Consider the following 27,404-nt stretch of genomic DNA (forward strand, 5'->3'; position numbering starts at 1 on the left):
TCCATCCATTGAATTCTCCAGGCAAGAACACTGGAGTGGGTTGCCATTTCCTTCTCCAGATAATTCCCTATATGTATTTTTAAAATTAAGATATTATTCACATAACCTAAGATGTCCCTTTAAAATGTACAGTTTAGGGGGTTTTGTTTTGGTGGGGTTGCTTTTTGGGGAGGTTGTTTTTGTTTTAAACAAAAAGGGTTTTTTATTTACAAGAATTCTGGAGAAAGACGGCTGCTGGTGTGGGTTTGGTCAAATGACATTAGGGTCCATGTCTCTGAGATTCTCTTGACCTTTTTTTGTTTTTCTGCCATACCTTACAGCTTGCAGGATTCTTGTTCCCAACCAGGGACTGAACCCAGGCCAGGGCAGTGAAAGCAGAGTCCTAACCACTAGGCAACCAGGGAACTCTCGCTCGGTTTTTTTCATTGCAGCAAGATGGCTGCTGTGGCTCCAGGCATCGTGTTCTCACTCAAGGTAGGAAGAAGGGAGGGGCAGAGAGGTGTTGCTCAAACACTTTTATCGGAAAACCTTATGCTTTCCATATAAACATAAGCCCTGTAGACTTCCTTTTGAACTTCATTGCCATAAATCACCAGATTCTAGAACTTTATCACCCCAAAAAGAAACACTGTACCCATTAAAACAGTCACTTCCCATTCCCCTTCCCCCACTGACCACCACTGAGGTCCATTCTGTCTCAGTGGATCCGCCTCTTCCGGATGTTTCATATAGACAGAAACACACAATGTGTCATTTTCTGCCTGGCTTCTTTCATTTGATACAGTGTTAAGGCTCATCCATGTTGGATGTTAGCATTTTCCATTCTTTTTTCTGGCTGGATAGCATCCCATTACACGGACAGATCGTATTTTGTTCATTCTTCGGCCGATGGCTATTTGGGTCGTCCCCCCTTCTTGGCTGTTATGAACGCTACCGGGACCGTGTTTCCAGTTCTTGGATATTTATCTAGCAGTTTAACTGCTGAGTTATATGGGAACTGCTTTTTGTGGCTCTGGTCGCCAGCTTTCCAAAGCAGCTGCATTTTACATTCCCACAAGCAGTGGACGAGGGTTCCAATCTCTCCACATTCTCACCAATATTTATTTCCTATATATACTTTTTATCATAACCACCCTAGTGGGTATGAAGTGGTACCACTTTGCGGTTTTGATTTGCACTTCCCTAATGACATTGCTTGTCCGCCATCTGTATAGCTTTTTCAGAGGAATGTGTGTTCAAGTCCTTTGCCCCTTAAAATTGAAGATTTTTTTATCGTTGAGTTGTGACAGTTACTTGATACACTGTGAACACCAGAGTCTGATCAGGCATACGATGTGCAAACACTGTGCTCCCGCTCTCTCACTGCGCTGTGGTGTGGGAGCCGAGGGTGGGGGCGGGGCACTCAGGGACCTACACAATCCCTCTGCCCTGTGAGCCCTGGAGCGAGTCTCACTGTGGAACCTAACAGAGTTGGGGTCCAGCTTCTCTATCAGGGCCTCCTGGCCCTCCCCAAACCAGCTTCTCCACAGGGCAGGGGGCACGATGCCAGGGGCTCACAAAGCTGCCTTAATACTCTAACATACACTGATCTTTTTAACAATAAATCATAAAACAGAATTTAAGTTTCTTTCTTAGGGAGAAAAGGGCTTGTGAAGGCCACAAGCACACACCCCCACCCCTCCTTGCCCACAGGAAGCCTAGGAGTATTGGATCCTCTTTCTAAGAAGACTGGGAAAGATTGGAACCTTGAGGGGGGGTCAGACCAGGCCTGGCTGGGATTCAGTCCCAGCTCTACTACTGTGCCCTTAAACCTCCGTTTCCTCATCTGGAAAGTGGACACAGCAGTACACGCCCCTATATGAGCAGCACTTAGAGAGTCAGAACCCGCTTAGGGAGTCAGAACCCCTGAGAAAGTAAGTAGGAGGAGCTGGGGGGGTCTCTCTGGCAGAGCTGCTGAAGGCCCACTGCAAGGAGAACTGGGGTGGGGCAGGGGAGCCGCTCAGGTCAGTGCCTGGCTCCTGGCCTCCCCGCAGCCTGTGTCTCATTTAAGAAGAAACAGAGGTTGGACAGGAAGCCTGTCAGGTCCATTCCTTCTCTGATGCAGCAAGACGTGTGTGGGCTGGCCTTCATACATCCAATCTTCATACATACACACACATGTACACACGCAGCCTCTCCAATGGCAAACCCACAGGGCCCACGGTCTTTGGCTTTAGAGCATTTATTGCAAACAGAACATCTGAGGTATGAGCAGCTGACCCAGACGGAGGCCTGCCCCCGCGGCACACACGGCAGGCAGCCTCTCCTCACCCCGGACACTGAGGGTCCCACACAGCCCACCGAGGATGGAGGGGCCCACACACTGAGGTAGCAGCAGCCGAAGGCCCCACACGTATGACTCCCAGGCTCGCCCGGTTTCCACAGAGACCCAGGCCCGGCGGGCACAGGGAGGGGGACGGGCGGGCATGGGGAGCCCGTGCTCCATAGGGAGCCCGCCGTCGTGGTGGGCGAACCGGGCCAGCCAGGCCGCGGGTCACTGCTGCTCCAGGCAGTCCTCGGTCACGCCCTGGGCGGCCAGCTCGGCCAGCACGTTCTGCAGGTAGTTGGGGTCGGGGTAGCCGTGGCCTGTCACGTTGCGGTCCATCTCGGTCTTGTGGTGGATCTCGTTCCACACCACTGTATCCGTCTCCCCGGTGGTGCTGGATGTTCCTACTGTGAAGATCAGGCGCCTCTTCCAGGCCACCTTCAGCAGCTCCAGGACCTGCCCAAGCAGAGGGGATGGAGAGGGAGGGGAGGTGATGGAGGAGGGAGGGGAGGGGAGGGAGGGGAGGGGAGGGGATAGAGGGGGAGGAGATGGAGGGGGAGGGGATGGAGGGGGAGGGGAGGGGATAGAGGGGGAGGGGATGGAGGGGGAGGGGAGGGGATAGAGGGGGAGGGGATGGAGGGGGAGGGGAGGGGATAGAGGGGGAGGGGATGGAGGGGGAGGGGAGGGGATGGAGGGGGAGGGGGAGGGGATGGAGGGGGAGGGGAGGGAGGGGGAGGGGATGGAGGGGGAGGGGATGGAGGGGGGAGGGGGGAGGGGATGGAGGGAGGGGGAGGGGATGGAGGGGGAGGGGAGGGGATGGAGGGGGAGGGGACGGAGGAGGGGAAGGGGATGATGTGTTGGGGGGTTGGGGGCAAGGGCATGGAGGAGGGGGGAGGGGAGGGGATGATGTGGGGGAGGTGGGGGGGGAAGGGGCGGCGGGGAAGGAGCAGAAGGCTGTGAAGGAGTGCTCTGAACAAACCCTGGCTGCAGGGGCTGGCCTGGAGGGCACACACTCCTGACACCCCCCTCACCTCCCTTAGCCTCTTCGTGCCCTTGGGGCTGTTCCCACCCCAAAGCCACCACCCTGGCTGTTCTGTCTGCTTGGAATGCTCTTTCCCAGCCTTCTCACAGCTGTTCAGTCGTGTTCAACTCTTTGCGAACCCATAGACTGTAGCCCCCAGGCCCCTCTGTCCATGAGATTTCCTAGGCAAGAATACTGGAGTGCGGCGCCACTTCCTTTTCCAGGAGACCTTCCTGACCCAGGGATTGAACCCACGTCTCCTGCATTAGCAGGCAGGTTCTCTACCGCTGAGCCACCTGGGGAGCCCCTCTGAGCTGGGAAGCCCCAAGTCAGGACTCAGTGCAGAGGCAGCGCCACAGACCACCCCCATCAGCTGGGGTGAAGCGGCCCCGGTTCCACCGCATCCCATCACACTAGGCCGCAGAAGACCCCTGTCCTCCCCCCAGCGCACCTGCAGTCAGGTCGTCTCTGCCTGGATGCCCCATACCCAGACGCCTAACCTGCAGCAGGCCCCCAGGAAGGGGTAGCCCACACCCCAGCCAGCCCGCACCCCAGCCAGCCCGCAGGCTTCATCTCCTCCTCCTGTCGCAGTACGGTGGGCAGAGGCAGAGCTGGTGCGGCCACCGAGCCGGCTCTCCCAACCCAACAGCCACCTGCTGCTCAGGGGCAGCCAGGCTGGACTTGCCAGCGGCGGGGGAGGGGCATGGAGGCTGCTCCCAGGGGTGGCAGCCGGGCCTTTACCTTGCGGCCCTGGGCATTGTTGGGAAGGTAGCACTGGCGGGGAAACCCTCTGGCAGTGAAGGGCTTTCCAGGGTTGGGGTGTTCAGGGCCCTGCAGGAGGAACACAGACGGTGAGAATGGGAGCCAAGGGGCTGGCGGGCCGCAGAGCTGCTGGGACAGGGCCCCTCTCCCCAGCCTCACCCCGCCACCTTCCAGGCGGGGCTCCTCCTGCATGCAAGTGACCAAATCAACTGCTGTCTCGTATCTTGCTCTAAAGACCCAGCATGCACACGCCTGCCCACACCTGCCCTTCCTGAACCCATGCTGCTCTGCTGGGCACCACACCCCCTAACAGCCTCCACGCCCCTGAGGAAACTAGACCTCTCAGAGGCCAGGCCTTGCTGGCAACCCTCTGGGCACAGGGCTCTCTGGACTGGATGGCAGGGCCTGCTTCACCATCACTGGGGCACACAGCACCTCCACTGCTCTCTCTGGATGGAGCAGGGCCCCGAGACCATGGCAGCAGGCTAGACAGAGGGCGAGGGCTGGAACCATGCTCGGCCCTTACCCTGCCCTCAGCCCATGGAGACACACCATGTACAACTCCAAATTCCTCTCCTGCTTCGTGGCTCTACTGCTGTCTAGAATGTTTCTAACTTTTCCAGTTTCACTTTGAGCACAATGTCACTTTGGAGGACAACCAGGGGAAAGCACATAATTGGACAAAACCAAGGGACATCCTGTCCTCCTTTATCTTCCCAAGCCAACGAGGCTCTGGGGGGACACTGAGATCCCCCGGTCCAAGGCAGAAACCTGAGGAGCCCAGACTCTTGTCTGGGTCTCCACTGGGACCTGCAGCTGAGGTCCCTGCTCCTCCACACCCCTACAGGTCTGGATCAGGCCACTGAGCCGGTCCCTCAAGAGTGGTCAGGCCTCACTGCAGGCACCTCTCTGCCCTGCACTCTGCCCCATGGGAGGGTTCCTGCTTATGGGCTCCCCAGCCAACCAGCTAGCCCAACAGAAGCGCTTGTTCCTCCTGCTTAGACTCCTGTGGGCCTTCTGCCCAGTACAAGTCCAGCTAAGATGCCTCCGCCTCCAGGAAGCACCCCCTGGTTCAAGAAAAGGCAGGGGGCATCTCTTTGCTTCCACAACCCTAAGGGCTGGCTGGAGCCCCGAGCACGAGTGCCTCCTGATTGCTGGGAGTCTGACTGGGCAGCCGGGCACCCTCAGTGACCCCGGGGGACAGAGTGGGACAGGAAGAGCCCCGGAGAGGGGCCGATTCCAGGAAGAGCCAAGGAGGCTCCTCTCGTGCCGTGCCCCTCACCTGAATGCCGTGGGGAATGTTGTAGACTATGAGAATCGTCCCACAGTCCTCGTGGCCAGGGAGGGACATCTGAAACGTGAACACCTCCATCTTCCCCCGGGGCTGGGTCCCAGTCTTCTCGCCGTAGATCATTTTGCAGGAGGGACACTGCAAGCTTCCATCCTGGGACAGGGCAGAAGGTCGTGGACTGAGCCAGTGGCCCCGAGAGGGCACCCAGGCCAGCCACCCCACTGACTAGATGGGAAAGAGACCTGCAGGGACACGAGTTTGGTTCCCTGGTCACCCAGCAGGTCCTGGGCCAGTCGCCCAGCTCCCTGGCAGACTCCTTGCAAATAAATTCAATTTTGGCAATTTTCTTAGAAAGACAAGTTTTACCCCAGAAACTCATTATGCAATTTTCGTTAAAGGGACAAAGTACCAAGAGACTGGCATCAGGTAGAAAAAATTAGGTTTATAAACCAAAGTCTACACAGTTGCTGCTGCTACTGCTAAGTCACTTCAATCATGTCCGACTCTGTGTGACCCCATAGACGGCAGCCCACCAGGCTCCCCCGTCCCTGGGATTCTCCAGGCAAGAACACTGGAGTGGGTTGCCATTGCCTTCTCCAATGCATGAAAGTGAAAAGTGAAAGTGAAGTCGCTCAGTCGTGTCCAACTCTTCGTGACCCCATGGACTGCAGCCCACCAGGCTCCTCCGTCCATGGGATTTTCCAGGCAAGAGTACTGGAGAGGGGTGCCATCGCCTTCTCTGCTACACAGTTGAGTCATATTTAAAATGTAACAGAAAACCCTGTTTCGGAAGGACTGCTGAGGCTGGCGCCCTGGCCAGTACGCGTGGCATGAGGACGCTGCACAGGAGAGACAGCCTAGGCACGAACCCCCCACGGGCCTTGGCTCTCTCTGCTCCCCGACCTCTGTCTACTCTGGCTAAATTACACCAAAGGCAGGGCAGCCTGGCGTCACCTGCCACCCCCAGCCCCCTCCCGCTGCAGGGCCAGGACTGCGGACATCTCAAGGTGGTCTCTGGGCGGGCCCCAGGCTCCTCACAGGGCAGCCCCAGTCGCCTGCTCAGGTGCAGCACAACCGGGATGGGCAGGTGACCCCGATCCCCCTCCCCTGGCTGGGCGGCCATGGGTACCTTGTTCCCATTGCAGTACATGGCCAGCAGGCAGAGCAGGTGGAAGGTGTGGCTGCACTTGGCCAAGCAGCCCACGGCCATGGGCCCGACGGTCTTGCTGTCAGTCACGTCGCTGTACCCAGACGCCACGGACAGCTTCTCCATACAGATGGTGCAGTCCTGGAGGGGGACCCACACGGGGCAGGCTCACCCCCAGCCCCCGCGCCACAGGGGCGAGTCCTGAGGACCAGCCGCCATCTGCGGAAATGCTGGGCCCCAATCTAAGTCAACCCCACAGCTCTCTGTTCTGGAGGCTGGGAGCACCAAGGGGTCACTGGTGTCTGCAGCCTCAGAGCAGTCACTGTCACCGCGGTGGAGGGGATGGCAGGCGGCACCGAGCCTGGGGGCTGCTGTGACGCCTGGAGCCTGGGCTGAGAAGGCGGCAGAAGAGCCCAGCAGAGAGGAAAGGACGGGAGGGGCCCGCAGCACTGGGCTTTCCGAGGGAAAGGGAACCTGTCAGAAGCACAAGCACAGCAACAGGCAGGCAGGAGAGAGGAGAGTGTACTGAAGCAGGAATCGGCGTTTCTGTTGGGGGCTGGTGCACCTGCAGGGCAGGGGTGACCAAAGCGGAGGGGACCAGGTCCCAGGAGGCCCTGAAGGCCATGACCGGGGCCTGGGGCTTTGTCTTACACATCAGAGTAAGCAGAAGCATTCCTCCTGCTTAGACTCCTGTGGGCATTCTGCCCAGTATAAGATGCCTCCACCTCCAGCAAGCCCTCCCTGGTTCAAGAAAAGGCTGGGGCCATCTCTTTGCTTCCATAAGCACAGCAACATGGCAACAGGCAGGTGGCATGAGCAGCGGGTACTAAACCATCACGGCCACACATTGGCTGTGTGATCAGCAGCTGGCGGGGAGGCAGCTGGGGCCAAACAGCCCAGCTGTGTCAGGTAAGCACAAGAGCAGAGAGATGGACAGACAGACTCCTGTGAAAGAGGGTGGGCAGGCGGGGAGGCCTGAGGAGAGGCCTTCCAAGTTTCTGTCCAAACCTTTACCAACCAGATGCTTCCTGTGTTCTTGACTTGCAGAAGGCGGCCAGAGAGTCCCCAGCTCTGAACCGGCATGCATGACCTTGAACCCACCCCTAGGATTCTCCAGGGCTCTCCATTCAAGCTGGAGAACAGTGGCATCACAGCCCCGAAATGAGACTCAGCAGACATGGGTCAGGTGAAGCTGTGACGGGGTTAAACGCAGGAACCCTGGCTGGCCCTCCCCAAAGCCGGGGGGCAGGACTAGTCTCTGGACAAGGCACCTTCCAGCAGGGGACAGGCTGGGGGCCTCGTCTGAGCCACCCCGTTACCAAACAAAAGCAAAAGCAGTGCAACCCCCGCGACACGCACCTCCTCCGGGGCCGTCTTCAGCTCTTCGGTGTAGTTTCTGATTACCTGCTCTGGCTCTGGCTTTGGGGACCCTCCTAGGAGAGAGAAGAACATAAATGGTGTCCTGAGGAGAACGAACTGGAGACGCTGGGAGAGAGGAGGACAGGGAGCGGTCCAAGCTACCAGGAGGGAGGTTAGGATGGCTCAGACAGGAAGGTTAGTGTGCAGGAGAGGAGAGAACAGGCCAGCCGCAGAAGAGTCCAGAGCTCCACCAGGGGCAGGGCGGGCGAGGGGCAGCCCCAGGAGCCCTGGAGGAAGAGAAGCAGAGACAGCAGCTGGCCATGGCCTTCAGGAGCCACAGGCGGGGCCTCAGCCACAGCCCCGCGCACCTTCACTCAGGAACCCAGACCCAGGCTTCAGAGGACATGCAGGAGGGTCAAAGAGCAGCTTCTAAACAAATGCTCTGGAGTGTGTTCTGGCCAGGTGATTTTACTCAACTTTCAATATTCTCAGAAGAAAGTCTGGGTAAGAGAAGTAAGTGTTCTGAGTCACATGTACAGTGCACGCCCACCCTGCGGGGACATCTGTGTGCACACTGGCCACAGAGAACAGCCACAAGGCCACGGCCAACCACTGTGCTCTTGGGCTTGTCCCTGGACTGGGGTGCCAGTGACCCGCCTCCTCGATTCCTCAGCTGCCCACAGCTCCACCTCCCCGCCTCCTCCTCTCGAAACCTCCTACCCCTCTGTGTGCACCTGGGCATGAAGCTGGGAGGGGGAGGCCCTGCACCGAACAGGCCCCACCCCAAGGACAAGCACCTCCTCCCCACCTCCCCTCTGCAGCTCGAGAGTCAATCAGCAGAGTCACAGAGTCGTGGCAAAACAGGAGCAGAGGGAGGGACGGGGAGACCAGCCCAGTCTGGGAGGGCGACGCCAGGAGGCCTGCCTGCCTCAAGTCCGGGGGAGCTCCTGGTCCCAGCCTCTAAGACCAGAGGGGCTCTGGCGTAAGCCCAAGCTCCCAGCTATCAGCCTGTGGCTACAGAGACTTACAAGTCTGAGGGCTCAACAGCAGGAGCCCCGCTCTAGACCAGAGGAGGCCCAGTGACAGGCAGGAGGGAGCGGAGGGGTCGGGGCTGGGTGAGGGCAGGATGGAGTCTGGCTCTTGGGCTGGGACCAAATCAGGTCACCTCTGAGTCTCAGGTCACTCATCTAAACAGTGGACCTGACGCCAGCCCTAGGGGTAAGCACTGAAATGGCATTAGCTGCTAGGACCTGAGAGGCAGCCAGAAGCCTAGGGAGACCAGGAACCCCCAAGCACGCGCACACACATCCCCAGACACAGACCCCGAGGACCCTGACTGCTCACTGGAGAGAAAGCCAGACCAAAGCACAATCCCCACCAGCACCAGGTGGCCAGCCTAGTACCTGGAACTCTACTCTGAGAGAAGAGACCTTCCAGAAAAGCCTGGTCTAAAAGGCCACTTTGGTGACAGGCCAGTCTCCAGCTGAACCCCAGAACCCCTCCAGCAAGGCCTGTCTCAGCACCCCGTCCTCTCCCGCCTCCCCGCACCCAGGTAGCCTTTCAGAACTGACGGTAACTCTCCATGATCCACTTTTCTCAAAAGAGGGCCAGCCAGGGGACCGCCTACCCCACGAAAGGACATCTGAGCCCAGGAAGGCCAGAGGGTCTGCTTTGCACGCCATGTGTTTTCAGAGCAAACCCCGAGTGTCTCAGGAAGTGGCCCTGCCCACAGATCCAGCCCTGAGGCAGAGTAAAAAGAGGGAGCCAGGCTAGCGGTGGTGACGGCAGCTGGCGCTTAGGGAGCCCTTTCCTGGCTTCCTTTCCCCCACTCCTCCCGACGGTCAGACAGGCAGCGAACTCGATCAGAGCAACCGTCACCATGTGCCAGGCACTGCCCCTGCGCGTTTATTTCCTCTTCCTCCCACAACCGGTCTGCCGGGTAGGAGGCCCACTGCTCATGAATGGGGAAGCTGGCATGAGATCACAAAGCTGGTGAGCGAGCGCTGCAAACCCAGGACTGGCGGGGCCAAAGCCCTGCTCACGCCATCCGGAAGGTCCCCGAAGCAGTCACTTGTCTGGCCCAGTGATGGCAGCAGAGCCACAGTTTGGAAATGACAGGCGCAGAACTTACTATGCAGCAGCCCCTCCTCTTGAATTCTTGTCTGACTCACACAGCACCTTGTAACAGTTCTGAAACCCCTTCTCCCCTAGCCATGTGACAGGAATGGCATGGTTGTTGGGGACCCCTCTGAAGCAGCCCCACGTGGGCTGACCCCTCCTGAGACACACAGTGGCCCCAGTGGAAGGGACAGAGCTGTCCCCCCTCCTGAGCCTCGTCTTGCCTCGAACTTGTGTTTACAGTCACTGAGTCTTCAAGCACAGGCCCCTCACGCTTCCACTGCAGCACTGAACTCTGGGTCTCAGAGGGGAGTGGATTCCCAGGGGCCAGGCTTGCTGCCGATGGCAGCGCGGGCCACTGAGCCCATCACCACCCGCAGGCGAGGGGAGGGCGAAGGGCTGAGGTGGTCAGAGGAGAGCGGCGGGTACGGGAAGAGTCAGAGGCAGCGAGACTCGGAGGAGGCTGAGCAGAGGCCAGAGAGTATTTGTGAGCAGGAACTACCTTTCATGGACATTTTCCTCAATCTCTTAACTGAGCTGTGACTTTTAGAGGCCAGACAGGAGGCGGGAGGGCTGGCGGGCTGGGGTGCGCAGCTAAGACACACAGGGAGTCCAATGGCTGACATCAGAATACTCGTCATGCCTACACGGGGTGCGAGATCAGACATGCAGAGGGGAGAAACGTTAGAAGGAGCCGTCCGGCTCGTGACTGCCACAAACCCCGGCTGCGCCCAGGTGGCACTGTCGATGGCCGTCAGGACTCACCCATCTCCCTGGGGAATCCAGCTGCTCGAGGCTGCCAGGGCCCACCCAGACCAGCAGGGCTGAGCTCAGCAATCAGTGAAATGCCGGCTCGTGAGAGCCCCGGCTCCAAGTTCCAGGAGGGTCTGAACAAGCACCCCATCAGCCTGTGCTCGGAGCATGCAGGTGGGGAGGCCGTAGCTTCAGGAGGGCAGAGGGCAGAACGCCACCCCAAGACGCATCCAGAGCGGTTCTGCGGGGGGGCGCCTCTCCATGCCAGCGCGAGGAAGGAGAGCAGAGGGCAACAACAGCAGGGTGCAGCCAAGCCATGGAAACGCGGATGGTCCGGAGCTCGCGGGCCTCCCTCTGTGCCCCCTTGGCCGAGCCCCCGCAGCCCCCGGTCGCCTGGCCCCCCACAGGGTGCTGCCTGTTCTCCATGCACCACCCGGCCTGTCTAGGTGCCTTCAGAGCCATCACTGGGGGAAACAGGCAGGAATCTTGCCCCAGGGCCTGCCTCCTCACCGAGGTGTCCCCATGGCCCCTGGGACCGCTCCTCGGGAGCAGCTACGGCCCCAGGCCAGAGCTCCCTTCTCCGGTCCCCTCAGCCGAGGCTCAGACAGCTCCTCTGGCTGTGGCGGGAGCACAGGGGCGGCCCACAGCGGGAGAAGCGGCAGCAGGCAGCCACCCCTAATGGACTATCCAATCTTGTCACTCCTTCCCCAATGCCTGCAGGGCGGACGCCCCACTCAGCCTGGTGCTCCACCCGCGCGCTAGCTGACCCTGCCCCGTGCTCCCGGAGGACCTGGAACCGGACACGTCCTCCTGCTGGAGGCACCACTCCTGCCATGCTCTCGGCTGCCCTGCAGTCCACAGCAGCCTCCACCCTCCCCTCCCCGTCCCTGGAGCACCTCCTGCCCCAGAGAGGGGCTCTGGGCTTGCCCCCCGCCACCCCCTTAGGGAGCTAACAGGTGTTCAGAATCTGGCCTGCGGTCTGGGCACCGTGGACAGGGCAGGCGGGCCCACTGCCCTCTCCAGGGGCGATCCCGAGCAGCCAGAGGAGAGCTGGCCCAGTGCTCCATCAGGCCCCACCATGGCCCCCGCTGGAGAACAGAGGTTCTCAGCAGAGCCCACGCGCCCAGCACAGGACAGCAGCAGAGGCTGGCGGCCCAGGTAGCGCTGGGCGCACTGTGCTGGCGGCTCCACAGGAGACACCAGAGTGCCCATCAGAACACCGAGTCTGGAAGCTGGGCACTTGTTCAGCAGGCAGTGCAATGCCACAGCATCCCAAGGTTGTTCCTGGGCTCCAATGCGGCTCCCTTGGGAGCTAAACATTGGGTGGCCTGGATGACCAGCAGGCATGCGGTGCAGACAGACGGAAAGAGAGCAGTTCCTGGCGGGAACCCAGGAGTTGTGTGTGCTGACTGTGATTTACTCCCCCAGAAGCAACCAGACCCTGCCATCAACCAGACCCCTCTCCCAGCTGCCCCTCCTTGACCACCCATCTAGAATGGCCACGTTCCCCTCCAGGTCATCTCCTCCACTCCGCTCCATTCTCAGCACCAGACGTAACGTGGGCTTCTGTCTTCGTGACTGTCTTCCCTGGTCACAGGGGAGACCCAGCCTCTGCCTGCTGGGGAGCAGACATCCCTGAGGCCACGCCATCAGCCCCGCGAGAGGCCAGCGTGGACAGTGCTGCTGCTGTTTCTAACGAAGGACCCGCTCTTCCTCATTCCAGCCACAGACAGTGAGTCTCAGTTCACACGCCTGCAGAAAAGCAGCCCTAGCTCTGCCGGTCTGCCTTCTTGTGAAAAAGTGTGAGGGTCATCCCGCAGCCAACACATCACAAATGCGGCATCCAGTGGAGAGGATGGGGGGAGGGCCACAAGGGGCCATCACAACTTCCCCAAGAGCCGGGGCTCAGGGATGCAGCCCCCCAAACTCCTAACATCCCCAAACAACTGTAACAGGGCGGACAAGCACAGCTTTTCCTGCTCTCATCTTGGTCTGCTAGAGCCCCCGGCAGGTCCCATACCCGGTCAGACGTGTGAACACCCCTTTTCTGACACTCAGCATTGGCCTTTCGTCTAGTGACTGGGCTAAGGTGCCAGCCTACCCTCCTCCTGCCCTGGCCTTACTAACCTGGCTTTGAGGTTGTTACCCCTTCCCCGGGGCTGACAGGCCTTGGCAGGTCCTGGCAGCGTAAAATGCAGACACTCCTCCTCCCTTGCTGGTTGGGAGTCTGGCCCCGGCCTGAGGAAGGGGCCCTGGCCAGGCGGCAGGCAGTGAAGCCATCTCCCGAGGCACCTGGCAGACGGGGAGGCGGCCCCTCCTCCAGCGCAGGGCACACGCAGCCCTTCGGCAGCACGGCCGCTGGCCAGGAGCCTGCCTGAGAACCCCCGCGCCCAGGTGCTCACCTCAGTGCAGCACGAGCGCTCCCAGATCCATGACCAAATCCACAACCACTGCCCAGCTGAGACGTCTCTCCAGCCCCTGCTTCCTGGGGATGGGCCGGGGTCCCTGGTCCCCTGGCGCCCCACACAGCCGCCCCAGCCACAGCGCGAGCCAGAGCCCTGCGTTCAGGGCAGGCGGCGTTCGGCCAGATTTGTCTGCTCTTTCCTCGCCAGGAGCCACTCCTGAGCTTCGGGGTCTGTCTCCCTGACAAGCAAATGGGAGGTTGAAACACCTCCAGGATGGCTCTGAGCGCAAAGGTGGTGGGGATACAGAGAACAAGGCCAAGAGAGGGCCCCGGCCTCGAGAGCTCCTCAGCACCCCGGCCACTGCCAAGCTGCGGGCAGAGGCAACCACGCTGGCATTAGGCCCTCAGCGACCGCAGAGCTGAATGGGGCTGGGCACCTGCAGGCCGGGCTTGCTCCCACAACCTCTCTCCAGCAGTACGTGTATGTGCGTGTGTGCACGGACACACACACACACACACGGGGCTGGGCACCTGCAGGCCGGGCTTGCTCCTGCAACCTCTCTCCAGCAGTATGTGTATGTGCGCACACGCGCGTGCGCGCGCGCACACACACACACACACACACACACACACACAGGGCTGGGCACCTGCAGGCCAGGCTTGCTCCCGCAACCTCTCTCCAGCAGTATGTGTATGTGCGCACACGCGCGTGCACGCGCGCACACACACACACACACACACACACACAGGGCTGGGCACCTGCAGGCCAGGCTTGCTCCCGCAACCTCTCTCCAGCAGTATGTGTATGTGCGCACACGCGCGTGCGCGCGCGCACACACACACACACACACACACACACACAGGGCTGGGCACCTGCAGGCCAGGCTTGCTCCCGCAACCTCTCTCCAGCAGTATGTGTATGTGCGCACACGCGCGTGCGCACGCGCGCACACACACACACACGCACACACACACACACACGGGGCTGGGCACCTGCAGGCCAGGCTTGCTCCCACAACCTCTCTCCAGCAGTACATGTGTGCGCGTGCTCATGCACACACACGCACGCGCACGCACACACACACACACACACACGGGGCTGGGCACCTGCAAGCTGGGCTTGCTCCCGCAACCTTTCTCCAGCAGTATGTGTATGCACGTGCGCGTGCATGCGCACGCACGCACACACACACACGCACGCACACACACACACACACACACAGGGCTGGGCACCTGCAGGCCAGGCTTGCTCCCGCAACCTCTCTCCAGCAGTATGTGTATGTGCGCACACGCGCGTGCGCGCGCGCACACACACACACACGCACACACACACACACACGGGGCTGGGCACCTGCAGGCCAGGCTTGCTCCCACAACCTCTCTCCAGCAGTACATGTGTGCGCGTGCTCATGCACACACACGCACGCGCGCTGCGCGCACACACACACACACACGGGGCTGGGCACCTGCAAGCTGGGCTTGCTCCCGCAACCTTTCTCCAGCAGTATGTGTATGCACGTGCGCGTGCATGTGCACGCGCGCACACACACACACACACACACACACACACACACACCTGAAGTGCCTGGGCTATGTGATGCCACAAGAAGACCTAAACTGGGCAGGAACTATCTAGTCATCTTTGCTCGCTGTTCTGTCTGCCCCACCAGAGGGCTGATGGCTGAGCAGGTGTGTGTGTTCCAGAGGGCTTGCTGGGCAGCATGTCCCCTCCTGGGTCCTTCCTGGCCCTACTCTCTTATCTCCACTACATCTCTGACTGGTCCTTCCGTGTCCTTCAAGTGCTCTTCTTCCTGGTGGTCCACCCAGTCTCTGTAAGCTCGCACACTCCTGGGTGGGCAGACACCCCCCTACTCCACCTCACACTGCTCTTCTGAGCTGCCCATCCAAATCCCCCTGCCTCCAGGACAGCTCCACCGGCCACAGCCACAGCCATGAACCCACCAGACTTGGGAGCAGCAGAGTGTCATAGCGAAGAGCCCAGATTCTGAGGCCAAGAACGCCTGGGGCTGAATCCCACTCTGTCCAGGACAGGCTGCCTGGCCTTGGGAGGTTTCTGGAATTCTTAGTGCATCAGTTTCCTCAAATGTAAAATGAGAATCAAAGTTCCTCCCCCACAGAGCTGCTATTGGGATGAAATGAGTCGCCTCCTTAGTCACAAGGACTTCTCTGTCGGCAGCACACACCAGGCCTCATTCTATTCCTTCCATCTCACAACCAGTCCAATCACTGAGTCAGAAACCCTTACCACCATCCACTGCCACAGCCCTAGTCAGTGGTCAGCTGGCCTGGGGCACGAAGCCTGGGTCCACAGGGCCGCTCCGCCTCCAGCCTGGGCCCCTCCAACCCGCCTGTGCTATCACAGTGACTCACCCAGCACTCGGACTGGCTAGCTCCCCACCCCGGCCTCCGCCTCTAAATGATGGCGGCTCACCAGACGCCTCGGTGCACCTTCATGCCATAGCTTACATTCCCCCTAAGTTAAGAAACAGCTCTCAGTGGCTTCCCATCACCCACAGAAGGGATTCTGAAAACAGTTCAAAGGGGCAGGGTTAACAAACGACCTAGTGAGACACAAAAGCCACTTGCTCAAAACATGAACTCCAGCCAAAAAAGTTGGAGGAACTCCCCAAAGCGGCCCTGTAGGGAAATGCCTAAAGCATGTCAGAACAGAAAAGCAACTCCTGAACCATAACCCAAGGTGATGTGAAAATGTAAAAGATGGAGAAAGTCAGCACTGGGCACCCACCATCATCAGGTATGATCCCCTCAACACTGAGACAAATGAGGGGGCACCCAGGCTCACTCACAGGGGGCGGGTCACCATCAGTGAAAAAGGCGCTGTCCCCCAAGGAGCCCCTGTGGGTTTCCACAAGAACACAGAGGGTCAGAAGACCCCCTCCCCACACATTCCCTGCCCTCAAGTCCCACCCCTGGCAGACATGTCCGGACCGGAGACCACCTGCCTACCTGCGAGGGCTTGCTGGACCCGGCTGGGCTTCGGCATCTTCATGGGCACCGTGGCGGGGACGCTCTGGGGGCTGCTCGCTGGACCGCTGGGCAGGGAGGCACTTGGGGAGAAGAAGGGGACAGAGCTCAATGTGAGGAGCTGACCTTGCAGAAACAGCCAGTGAGGAAGACACTGGCGCTGCCAAGGCCCCTTTGTGGTCTCACTTCCCCGCAGAGGCCTCTGTGCGCTGAGGGCTTCTGGTTTTTAAGAGGGAAGATCCCGACGAAGAATATCTCAAAGGACGGGTGAAGAGGTCTGATGGTCATGACTCTCGAAAGCATTTCCTCCGTGAAAATCAACCAATGAAAGTCAGACTCCAGGTGGGGCACTGGGCAGGGGCGGGACACTGGGCAGGGAAGAGCACGGCTGGGGACAAGACTCGTCTTCTCACGCGGTATGGAGAACGAAGCGCTGGCTGCCGCAAAGTGCTCTCCTGGACAAGACTCTGAAGACAAATCACTGAAATGAGGACTCTGCGGTACCCAGAGCGGAAGTCCAACAGAAACCACTCCTAGTGGTCAAGACCACCACCACTACAGTAACGGGCCAAACATCATCAGGAACTCCAAGAAAAGATGTTCTGAGAAAGAAATTAACACCCTTTTTGTGGTTTCTGCCAAAACAGCATAACCTCAGTCTAATCATGAGAAAACATTTGATGAAACCAAATTAAGACCATTTGACAAAAGTGACTCTTCCAAAGTGTCAAGGTTATGGAAGATGAAGTAAGACTGAGGAGTGGTTTTATCCAGAGGAAGAGAGGAGGAATGCCAACTGGATGGAGAGTGTGTTCATGGACCAAGAAGAGAACACCACAGAAAAAACTGATGAAAATCGGGAAAGTCCTTAGCTAATAGTCCCACACCAGTGATGAGTCTTTGGTTCTGGCAACTGCAATACAGTTATCATGAAAGGTGTTAACAAAAGAAGTCAAGTGAGAGAGAGATGGAAACACCACTATTTTTGTAACTTTCCTGTAAATCCAAAATTAGTTTAAAATAAAGGAAAAAAATTTTTTTAATGAAGGTCTTGCTTCCCACAGTGACTAATTCCAACTCTCTCACTTGGCTTTAAGCCATTATATATATATATATGTGTATGTGTGTGTGTGTGATTATATTTCTATTTTTTCATTTTTAAAATATTTGTTGATTGATTTGACTGTACTAGGTCTTAGTTGCAGCATGTGGGATCTAGCTCCCCGACCAGGGATTGAACCAGGGACCCTTGCACTGGGGGCTCAGGGTCTTAGCCACTAGACCATCAGGGAAGCCATTATATTTTTAAATGGTAATAAATCCATGCCAGTATGGGTTGTGGGAGCCCCATACTGGAGACGGCTGATACAGATGGCCCGAGATGCCTGCTACTCCCTCCTCGTCCCAGTGACTGTGTCCTCCAGCCCTGCTCATGTTCAAGATAATACAAGACAAAGGGTCCACAGTCCCTAACTGGAGCTCCCCCAGGACAGGGCCTGGGTTCACTGGGCTCAGGCCACAGCCAGGAGCTGGAAAGGTGCTCAGGAAACGATGGACGCCTCCAGCCTGCTGTGCTTCCCTCACAACGGCCAACAGCCCAGCAGCCACCTGCTGGTGGCAAATGCTTCTGGGAGCTCCTCCAGCCCCCTGCCTATCGCCAGCCTCGGGGCACAGATGCCGCTGGTGTACGCAACAGGGAGCTGGCTGGTTCTGGTCCACATCAGAAAATCTCAAACTGGCTGCTACTGGTTTTCACTTCTGGACTTCACGCTTCCTGCTGCCCATGTCTACCGTCAGCCCCAGGGGGCAATGGAACTGGGCCTGGATGCTCTGCTAAAGAGGTGGGGGAAGAGCTGGGGGTGCAGGACACCCGGCTAAGGCTTTGGCCCCACTAAGCTGTTTAACTTGAAGCCACACCCCACCCCCTTCCTCAGTGTGTTTCTTCAGTTCTCAGGTTCTAGAAGTGAACGACTTGGAGAAGATACAGTCCTTGGAGGCGTCCTTCACTTCCTAAGCCAACTCAACAGGGAGCAATGGGCCAGGAAGCGGGAGAGCCAAAGCCTGGCTCTGCTGCTCCAAGGGGCAACCCAGCGGGCTGGGCACCACAGGCCCAGCAGGGCCAGGGCAGCGGGGTCTCCCCTTGCCGGTGAGAGGCCCGTATCTGAGAGAGAAGGCCGAGGCTCAGCTTCTACCACAAGAATGAGAGCAGAAAGCAGACAGGCAGGAAGGCGTCCAACAGGCAGCTCACCAGGGAAGTGGGACCAGGAACCGTCGAAGTTCCATCTGCCTAGGGGTTTCCCGGTGTCACTGCCCCTGTGACTTTCCCCAGCTCCTCCCCCATACGTTTCTCTGCTGTGATCAGAAGGGACAGAGAAAGGACCCAGCGGTTCCCACGATGGGGACTCTGAGGGGCAGACAGAGCCTCGGAGGTCACAGATCCCCCCACACTGTCTGCTAAGAGCTCAGACTGAGAATGTTCCCTGCTGTGGGCACCGTTTGCCCATGAAGTGCCCTTCTGAGAATTCCTTCCTGTCAGCCTCCTGCCTGCCTGTTGGGTTCCTGGGTCTACCTACTAAGCCCTCCCTGCCTTTCCCATCTGAGAAACCATCTCTAGGAGCTTCCAAGTGGAGGTGAGAACACAGACAGATTCTCATCTTCTACTCAGACAGGATTGGATAGTCCTGGACAAGGGGCAGAGCTAGGAGGCAGGAGAGCAAGGCATGCAAAGCCTCCCTCCAGCTCCTCATGGGGGACCCTCTGAGCACGTGCGGTACAAGGTGCTTAAGGTGCAGACAGAGCCTGGGGACCCCACTGCCAGCGGCCACTGCGGGGCACGTCGAGTCCCCTTTCTGAGCTTTACTTTCTCTCTCTGTAACATGAGAATCATCCCCCAAGGCCCCCTGGGTGGCTGCCAGGCTCAGTGTGCAGTATGATCCAAACGCCCGCTGTGTCCCAGGTCCCAGTGGAGTGAGGCAGTTCTGAAGAGTTGTGGGGCCCTCACCAAATCCTGACCAACACAGCCCTGTCGGAGCAAAGGGAAACTTCTGCAACTGCCCTGGCCAACTTGGTAATTTTAAAAGGGGAAAAGAGAGACGTAGAGAGAGAACAGAGCTGAGCCGAGGGCTCACAGTGAGTGAGTCAGGAGTCAGGTCCCGCTGGAGTCCAGGACCCCAATCCCACAAGTTTAAAGAGCCTGACTGACAGCAGGAGGGAGCAGGGTGCAACTTTCCGAGGCTGGGAGAACAGCAGCGACAAAAATGGAGTAGATGGACGAAAATGAGAGCCATTTTCCTAGGCCGGGTGAGTGCAGGGGCAAAGACCCCCGAGGCCTCGCTACAGTGAAGCTGCAACAGAGGGCTGCTCGTAATCACCGCCCCGAGTCAGCAGAGAGCTAACACCTCTATTAAACAACGGCACACCCGCTATTAAACAACGTGTGCGTGACACATTTTGGAAAGTCTTCCATCCAACATCACTGAAACACAAGTCTTGGTGCTTAAAGGGATAAACTTCAGCTACCAGGAAATTTACTTAAACCCGGAGGCTCAGTGACAAAGCACGTGTCTTCCCGATGGATTACTCACTCAGAGAAAGGCTCCTGGGGCACGAGGCGGGTCCGTCAGCCGAGGGTTTACCCAGATTGAGCAGGAAGGGATTTGAAACTACATGGGTTCCAAAAAGAGAACCCACAGGGGCTCCACAAATTTTCATTTCGCTCACTCACAGGTCCTTCCCAGGGGCTACCAGTAAACGCTGCTGGTTCCCAGGTTTCCCCAGTCCGTGCCGCTGCCCACCCCATCGCCTTCCCCTCCTCACACCTGGTGACTTTAAGCTGATGCTGCTGATGTTCGCTCGGCCTGGAGAAGCTGCACCACAGCCGCTGGAGAACTGAGGTGCCGAGTGTTTTCAAATCCTCCCAGCCCGGCTGGGTGAAGAGGTCAGGGATTAATCAGACCCCCTCTGGCTCTACAACAGCTGTTCGAGACAGCTGACTATAGAGGGCCACACAAGTTAGATGGGGAAGACTGACCCCTGCCAGTGAAAGACGCCCCTCCCCGCTCCTGAAGGGATGGTCCAGGAGGTCAAAGTGAACCCCCCGTCAGGAGGCAGGCCCCTCTGACCCTGCTTCCCCTACCAGAGCTGGCTGGCCCAGTTCCCACCTGGTTTACAAGGCAGGGTGGCAAGGCAAGCAGCAGCACGCACGACCAAGCAGCAGAGGTGAGGCTACCTGGCCCCGCAGCCTTCCCTTCTGCAACCTGCCTGGACGGGGCCCTCAGGCTGGGGAGGGGAGACTCCAGAGAAATCTCAGGGGAGACCAATGGGAGCCCCGTGCCAGAAGAAAGCAACAAAGCCCAAGTGGTCGCCTGGCTCCTCCCAGAATCCCAGCTCTAGAACCTTCTAGAAACCTGCCTCAGTTAATGCATCAGCACACAAGCCCCAGGAGGCTAGGCAAAGCTGACAGAGTCGTAAAAGTGGCTTCACCCTTAGTGATAACCCTTCTGGGCTGGCAGATATGACGTGTTTTTCTCTAAAATAGACTGACCCACGTACTGGAAGGGGTCTCACAGGGCACTGGGAAGGACTAGGTTGGCACAGAGCCCAGCATGCTTATGGTCTCTGGAGAAGGCCCAAGCCTTACCCATGCTTCCAATTCCCAGAAAGACCTCAGATCCATGAGCCCCAACTTCAGAAAGGAAAAGACGTGCAGGAAGACACCGGGACCCAGTGGGCCCACCCTCTTCTCTGCTCCGGCAGCCTCTGCACGCACCCATCAGGACGCCCTGTCTTTCTCTCACTCCGTCTTTCAAATGGCTTTCAGAGCTCCACATGCCCCACGTGTCCCGCAAGGGGCCTGGGTTTGAGCCCAGCTCTGCCACGTCCTGGCTGTGCTGCCAACCCCGCCAGCCTCAACATGCTCCCCTGGAATCTGGGGACATCACCCACCACAGGCCGTTGGGAGGATCCAGGGAAACTGAGCCTGGCTGTAACGGGTGCTCAGTGAGTGAAGCTGTCACTGTCTTATCAAAGCCGGATGGGTCCTCTGGAAAAAACACTAGAGGCCCCAGAAGCTGCCAAGGAGGTCTCACACTGGGAAGCTTTGGCCCTCCTCGTGGTCAGGAGGGCTGGGATGGGTGAGCGAGGTGGCACCAAGATGCTGACTTTCCGGGGAATGGGGCAGCCACAGGTCCCCATGTCCAGTCACCGCCTGCTGAGGCCACCCTCTCTCAGAAATCTGCCCCCATCCCGCCCACCACTGTGAATCCTCAAAACGTTCTGCAGGCCCCAGACTCTCAATAATGATCAACGCTGAGGCCCTTGGTCAGGGACAGGGGTCTGAGCATCCCAGAAGCATCCACCACTGGCCACTCCAGGGTTTTCCCACTTTGAAGTGTCACCTAACTTAGATGGGGCCCATTTCCTCACTTTCTCAGGGTGCCCTAGGGACCCGACTGTACCCCAGGGGCCAGCACAGCAGCCAGCCTACATCACCTGCTGCCACCCCACACGCTCAGCTTTTTGCTCTTTCCTCAACCAATTGTTAAACACCAAAACTGGGCTCCAGCCTTCCCCACTGGGCTTGGGGAGAGGACTGGCCCTTCTGTGTCTGTGATTTCAGGGCCGGGCACACAGCGGGAGTCAGTGAAACGTCCTCGTGTACCCAGCTGGGGCACACACGCAAAGCCAAAGGATCTAACTGCTCAGAGAGCCTGATTCTCCTGCGCCAACGAACAGATCACTGGGCGTTAACCCATGTGGCAACTACCAGCACTCACGCGCCAGAGGTCGTGGAGGTTGGGGGGGACACAAGGCTGCGGGTGGCCATGGTCCCCTGGCACCATGTGACACACGCAGAGGACCTGAGGAAGTAGTGGGGACCACCAAGGAGGCAGGCGCCAGATCTTCCCGGCACTGGGGGAGCCTTCCCAGCCAAACAAGGGCGGAAACCCAAGGCCCTGACAAAGCACATGGCTGGACACAACAGCCATCAGGAACACAAGATACCTGGCTGCGCGGGTGGCGGACGGTCCTGAGGGCTGGTGCTGCAATGCCAGGTGGGAGAGGCTGGAGCGGCAGAGGGGCGCGCTCCCCAGGGAGGACGGCGCCCCGGCCCAGGGGTTGGTGGTGTTTAGCCTGGGCGCAGACCTGGCCCCGGAGAGGGAGGGCTTGTTGTACGGAGCAAAGGCCTGGTGGGTCCCCCAAACAATGGCGGTCCTGTGGGGGGGCTGGGGGACGGGGTAGGCGGGGAGGTTGGTCATGGAGTGGCGGTAGCGGCCTGACACGGGGCCAGTGGTACCACCGCTGAGGCACTGTTGGCAAGAGCAGGCCACGCCTGTGTGGCCTGGCGGGGCGATGATGGTGGTCACCGGGTACGGGGGCCCCGCCTGGCGCCGCACACTCCGGCAGAAGCTGGAAGTCTTGTTGGTCTGCGTGTGGGTGGCATAGTTGACGGTGTAGTTGTACCCCAGGGGCGCCAAGTCCACGAGCTGGTTGCCCCGGGCCACCTGCTGCTCCAGGTAGTCGCAGACGCTGGCCTCGTAGGCCGTCCAGGAGTTGTCGTCACCCAGCCACTCCCAGATGACGCCCTGGCCAGGGGCTGAGTGCTGCGGGAACAGGTGCCTCCGCACGGCCCGCATGGTGCCTGTGTTAAACGGAGGGACGCACGTCAACAGCTCATCTGCCGGCCCCTCACCACCCTCAAACCAGGGGGGTTTAAAATTCTCTTTGTTCCCTACAGCCAACATAAGATAATGTGGTCACAGTCTATATACATGGGTCATGCTGCTGTCTGGCCTAAAGGCTGACACTGATGACTCTCTCCAAATTTGGGATGAAAGGTAGAGAGCACTCTCTGTGCAAAGAAACTGCGGACCAAAGGGATGAAGCGGCAGAGGGTAACTGGCCTTCCTCAGCGGGACTAGGGGACGCTGGACGCTTAAAGACCAGCTGTGGCTCAGGCTTGACGAGGCTTCTCAAAACATTCCTAAAGGTGAAACCTGTGTGGGCTGACTGAAGAAACCAGAACAAAAATGTCTGAAGAAGATGAAACCATCTATAATCCAACCACTGAGCGGAAAGCACACTTCATATACTGCAATATATTCCTACCTGTCTAGTCTTCTAAGCACATACGTTTAGGTGCAGCTGACAATCAGTGAAAACCTTTCCTATTTCCATGTACTATGCCACAAGTAGTTCTTAGGTCTCTAAGACTCTGTGAAACTCATTTACTTTTTTTGTAATTTTTTTTTGGGCCCCATGGCACGTGGGATCTTAGTTCTCCCACCAGGGATGAAACCTGTGACCCCTTGCAAAGTGGAAGCGCAGAGTCTTAACCACTGGACAGCCAGAGAAGTCCCAGAAACTCATTAACTTTTACAGACTTTTCTTACATGGATATACGTGGATTCCCTTGGACTTCTCAGGTAGCAACTATTAGGAGACACCTGTGGTTAGCTTATATGAATAAACCAAATTGCATGATTACGGAAAGGAGAAAAGGGAAAAATCAATTTGGGCCATGCTTCCAACAGTACTTGCTGAAAGATGACCACTGGGATTACCCTCTACCTGGTCTCCTGACCTCAGCAGCCAGAGCAATACATTTAACTCCCAAATCAGATGACGTCACTCTTCTGCCCAAGTCCTCCCTGGCCTCCTCCTTTCAGAAGAAAAGCTGAAGTCCCTTCAAGGGACAGAAAGCCCGGCACAAGCTGCCCTTGCCCCTGGCCTGTGCCTGGCTCTTCCTGGTGACCAGGCCACGCAAGCTCAGAATAACCTCTCCCTACACTTTACACACCCTCAAAAACAGAAACACTCACTGACCCAACCATACATGGGTCACGAATTATTTATCTTGCTCGCTGTCTTTCTTGGTGACTGCAAATGTCATGAGGGCTGGGACTTTTATCTGCATCCGCTGCCTGGAAGCCTGAGTCCTCACACCCCCGAGAAGGCTGCTATGGGATCAGAGCCGGATTCTTCAGGCTGTGCACCAGTGCATTTTGGGCCAACAGTTCCTTGTCGTGGTGCCAGTCCTGAATGCTGTAGGGTGTTTATTTTGTAGCATCCCAGGCCTCTCGGAGAAGGCAATGGCCCCCCACTCCAGTACTCTTGCCTGGAAAATCCCATGGATGGAGGAGCCTGGTAGGCTGCAGTCCATGGGGTCGCTGAGTCGGACACGACTGAGCGACTTCATTTTCACTTTTCACTTTCATGCATTGGAGAAGGCAATGGCAACCCACTCCAGTGTTCTTGGAGAAGGCAATGGCAACCCACTCCAGTGTTCTTGCCTGGAGAATCCCAGGGATGGGGGAGCCTGGTGGGCTGCTGTCTCTGGGGTCACGCAGAGTCGGACACGACTGAAGCAACTTAGCAGCAGCAGGCCTCTACTCACTAGATGCTGGTATTATCCACCCCACAGTCCTGACAGTCAAAAACGTCCCCACACGTTGCCCAGTGTACCAGGAGACAAAGTCACCCTCAGCTGAGAACCACTAATTTAGAGGGACAGGCACAGCTCTGGGAAGAAGCTGGCGGCCCCATTCTCGGTAACGCTGATCACTGCTGCTGTAGCTGCTCAGCCGCTTCAGTCATGTCCAACTCTTTGCAACCCCATGGACCGTAGCCTGCCAGGCTCCTCTATTCGTAGAATTCTCTACGCAAGGACACTGGAGTGGGTTGCCATGCCCTCCTCCCGGGGATCTTCCCGACCCAGGGATTGAACCCAGGTCTCCTGCATTGCAGGTGGATTCTTTACCACTGAGCCACCAGGGAAGCCCCTACTATTAATATTCACATAGGAAAGAAACATGAGTGCACAGGAGAGTGGAGTAACCACCCAGGAGACACAGCTGTCCTTCAGGAGCCAGAATTCATCACCAGGCCCTCTTCCCTAGCACGGTGTGCCACCCCCATGCTGGCTGGCCTGCTTGCCTGCTGCTTGCTAGACCTTGGAATCTCTACAGGCAGTTCTGCTTTGGGGGGCAAGGGCAAGGGGCTGGGATGGCCTCTGCACTGTTTCAAGGCACCCTGTACTACAACGCGGTACCTCACACACTGTGTGGAACCTGCTATCACTCAGCATCGCCTCCTGACCCTGTGCATTTCAGAGGCAGGATGACGCTGAGTCAACTCTGTGACCTGAACACAGAGCACAATGCCCGGCCTGAAGTAGACACCTAGACACATGCTAGAGGCAGGAAGGGTCTTACCAGTGTCCTGGCGGAACTGTGTCCAGCTGGGGAGGTCGATGATGTAAGGAGCCAGCGAGGGGTCGGCTTGGCCTAAGGGGATGCTGTGGGCCAGGCTCCCCAGTCCGAAGCGCTGGCCCTTCTGCTGCACAAACTGCTGCTCGATGTAGCTGCAGACGGCAGCGCTGTAGGGGTGCCAGGTGCCCAGCCCATCCTGCCATTCCCACACGGCCACTGCCACCGGGCTGGTGTACACCTGAGCCAGGGAAGCGCTTGGGGCCATGGCCATCTTCCCCAGGACTCCCCGACTTCCCCAACGGGTTCAGACCACGCTGGGCTGGAGTCTCAGGTTCATTGCCCAGTGCTGCCAGGAGACCTGTAAAAAAAGACAGACAAGCGGTTACCCACACTCATGGTGGCACTGCCCGGGTCAGTCTGGGTGAAGGGAAAAGATCGTGCTTTTCCAGTCACTTTTTCCCTAATACCTTAAAAGCTTCGTGAACCAAATACCTCGCCCTGTCTCTCTGCTCAAGCAGCCAGTAAGAATTCAGTATCAACCTAGCAGGGCTCTTGCCTCTACATATGTCTGGGAAGACACAGTGACTGAATTCTCAGTGCTAACCAGCAGCCCTGCTTCTGTCCTTTTACCAATACTTTGCCTCTGGCCCAGCTACTAAGTGTATCTTTTGACAGCATATTTTCACGAGTTGCCTCAAATCCTTCGGGGACTGGGGCCATGAGGACGCTTTACACCTGTGTGGGGATGCCACGGTTTCCAAAGCAGGTTTGTTAAGATACAAAACAATACCTGCTGTGTCTCAGAAAGGACCAGGGGCTCAAGGGCAGCCCGGGGTCAATGGCAGAGCAGGGACTCAAAGCTGGGGTGGGTACCAGCCCCACCCAGGCCTCCAGGGCCCCCTGGGCTCCCACACCATTAACCGTGGAGCCTGAGACAGACATCCAAATCCCTGGGCACCGAGGTCCTCCCTCTCCGGCCTCTCTGAGCCCCACCCCCGGTTCCTGTGCCTCGCTGACCAGCGGCCAGTTCCAGAGACTTTACACCCATCTCCCAAGGCCTCCTCCCGGTCACTCCCGCCTAGCTGCATCATTCGGGGTTTTCCCAGGCCACCCGTCGCATGAACTTCTCTTGCACGGCACCATGGAATATATACGGGGGTGATGGCGGTCCCGGTCTTTCTGTCCCCCTCAGATGGCAGACACCTCACGAGTCGGCCTTGTCGACAGCCCCATCACCAGCCCCAGCACGGGCCATGTCACGCAGCATGAGTTTGACAGGGATTAGCTCTGAGCACAGCTGAATTCAGGAGCAGATGACGATTCCTGTGCCTGCAAGTGTCTGAAGGAGAGGGGGGCTGTGGACACACAGGGTGGCAGTGCCCAGAGCACCAGCTCCAGGGGTGCGAGGGGAACGGGGCCGACGTTCAGTGACAAACACCAGAGGGACTCGTCTCAGTTAAGTGGAACACTGTCAAGGCGGTATTTCTCCCACTTTATGGACAGAAAACTAAGGCTCCAAGAAGTCAAGGCATTACTGAAGGCCACACATACAGTGCTGAGTGACAGCAGAGTGCAGACCCAAATCAACCCGAGCTCATGCCCTTTCTCTCAGCAGGGAAAGCTCAGTCTGGGCTCTACATCGAGCTCCGCTTTCAGGCCCCACTTAGGGAGGAGAGGAGGGGGCAAGAAGGGGAGGGAAAGAGGAGGCTGCGTCTCAAGCCATGAGCACCTTCAGCTGTGACGTCCACGGAGGGCCCTGGTGCCAAGAGGGTCCCAGTTACGGGATCTGCTCCAGTTCCCACACAACCCCCTTAAGCACAGTCATCGAATTTTGTTCCCACTTAGCAGAGGAGGAAACTGAGGCCCGGAAGTTTCAGAAATTTGCTTACATGGCCACTAATGAGGCCGGGACCCTGGGCTTCCGCTGCTGTCCCCGAGACTGCGCTCCAGCAGGGTTTCCGTAAGAAAGCTGAGACCATCTGCCCCACGAGGAAGGCAGACCTGGGGCAGCACGTGGAAAGGAAGGGGC

The 27,404-nt window shown here is 58.1% G+C and overlaps 1 protein-coding gene across 3 annotated transcripts in view; it reads right to left on the reverse strand.

Annotated features, from left to right (window-relative positions):
* Positions 1–2,238: 2,238 nt before the first annotated feature.
* The window catches only part of DTX2 (deltex E3 ubiquitin ligase 2), a 35,083-nt gene continuing 9,917 nt past the window's right edge, over positions 2,239–27,404 (reverse strand). The window contains exons 2-10 of one of the 3 annotated variants that reach the window (XM_068967128.1): positions 25,379–25,733; positions 22,170–22,806; positions 16,149–16,249; positions 10,506–10,646; positions 7,886–7,959; positions 6,509–6,667; positions 5,371–5,532; positions 4,068–4,157; positions 2,239–2,761 (exon numbers count right to left, since the gene is read on the reverse strand). In XM_068967128.1, coding sequence (XP_068823229.1) covers positions 2,534–2,761; positions 4,068–4,157; positions 5,371–5,532; positions 6,509–6,667; positions 7,886–7,959; positions 10,506–10,646; positions 16,149–16,249; positions 22,170–22,806; positions 25,379–25,646 — 1,860 coding nt within the window. In that variant the 5' untranslated portion in view covers positions 25,647–25,733 and the 3' untranslated portion in view covers positions 2,239–2,533. The remainder of the gene's footprint in view (positions 2,762–4,067; positions 4,158–5,370; positions 5,533–6,508; positions 6,668–7,885; positions 7,960–10,505; positions 10,647–16,148; positions 16,250–22,169; positions 22,807–25,378; positions 25,734–27,404) is intronic. The other 2 variants (XM_068967130.1, XM_068967129.1) reach the window with 2 other exon arrangements.

Source organism: Capricornis sumatraensis, chromosome 3, assembly GCF_032405125.1.
Source record: "Capricornis sumatraensis isolate serow.1 chromosome 3, serow.2, whole genome shotgun sequence".
Lineage (NCBI taxonomy): Eukaryota > Metazoa > Chordata > Mammalia > Artiodactyla > Bovidae > Capricornis > Capricornis sumatraensis.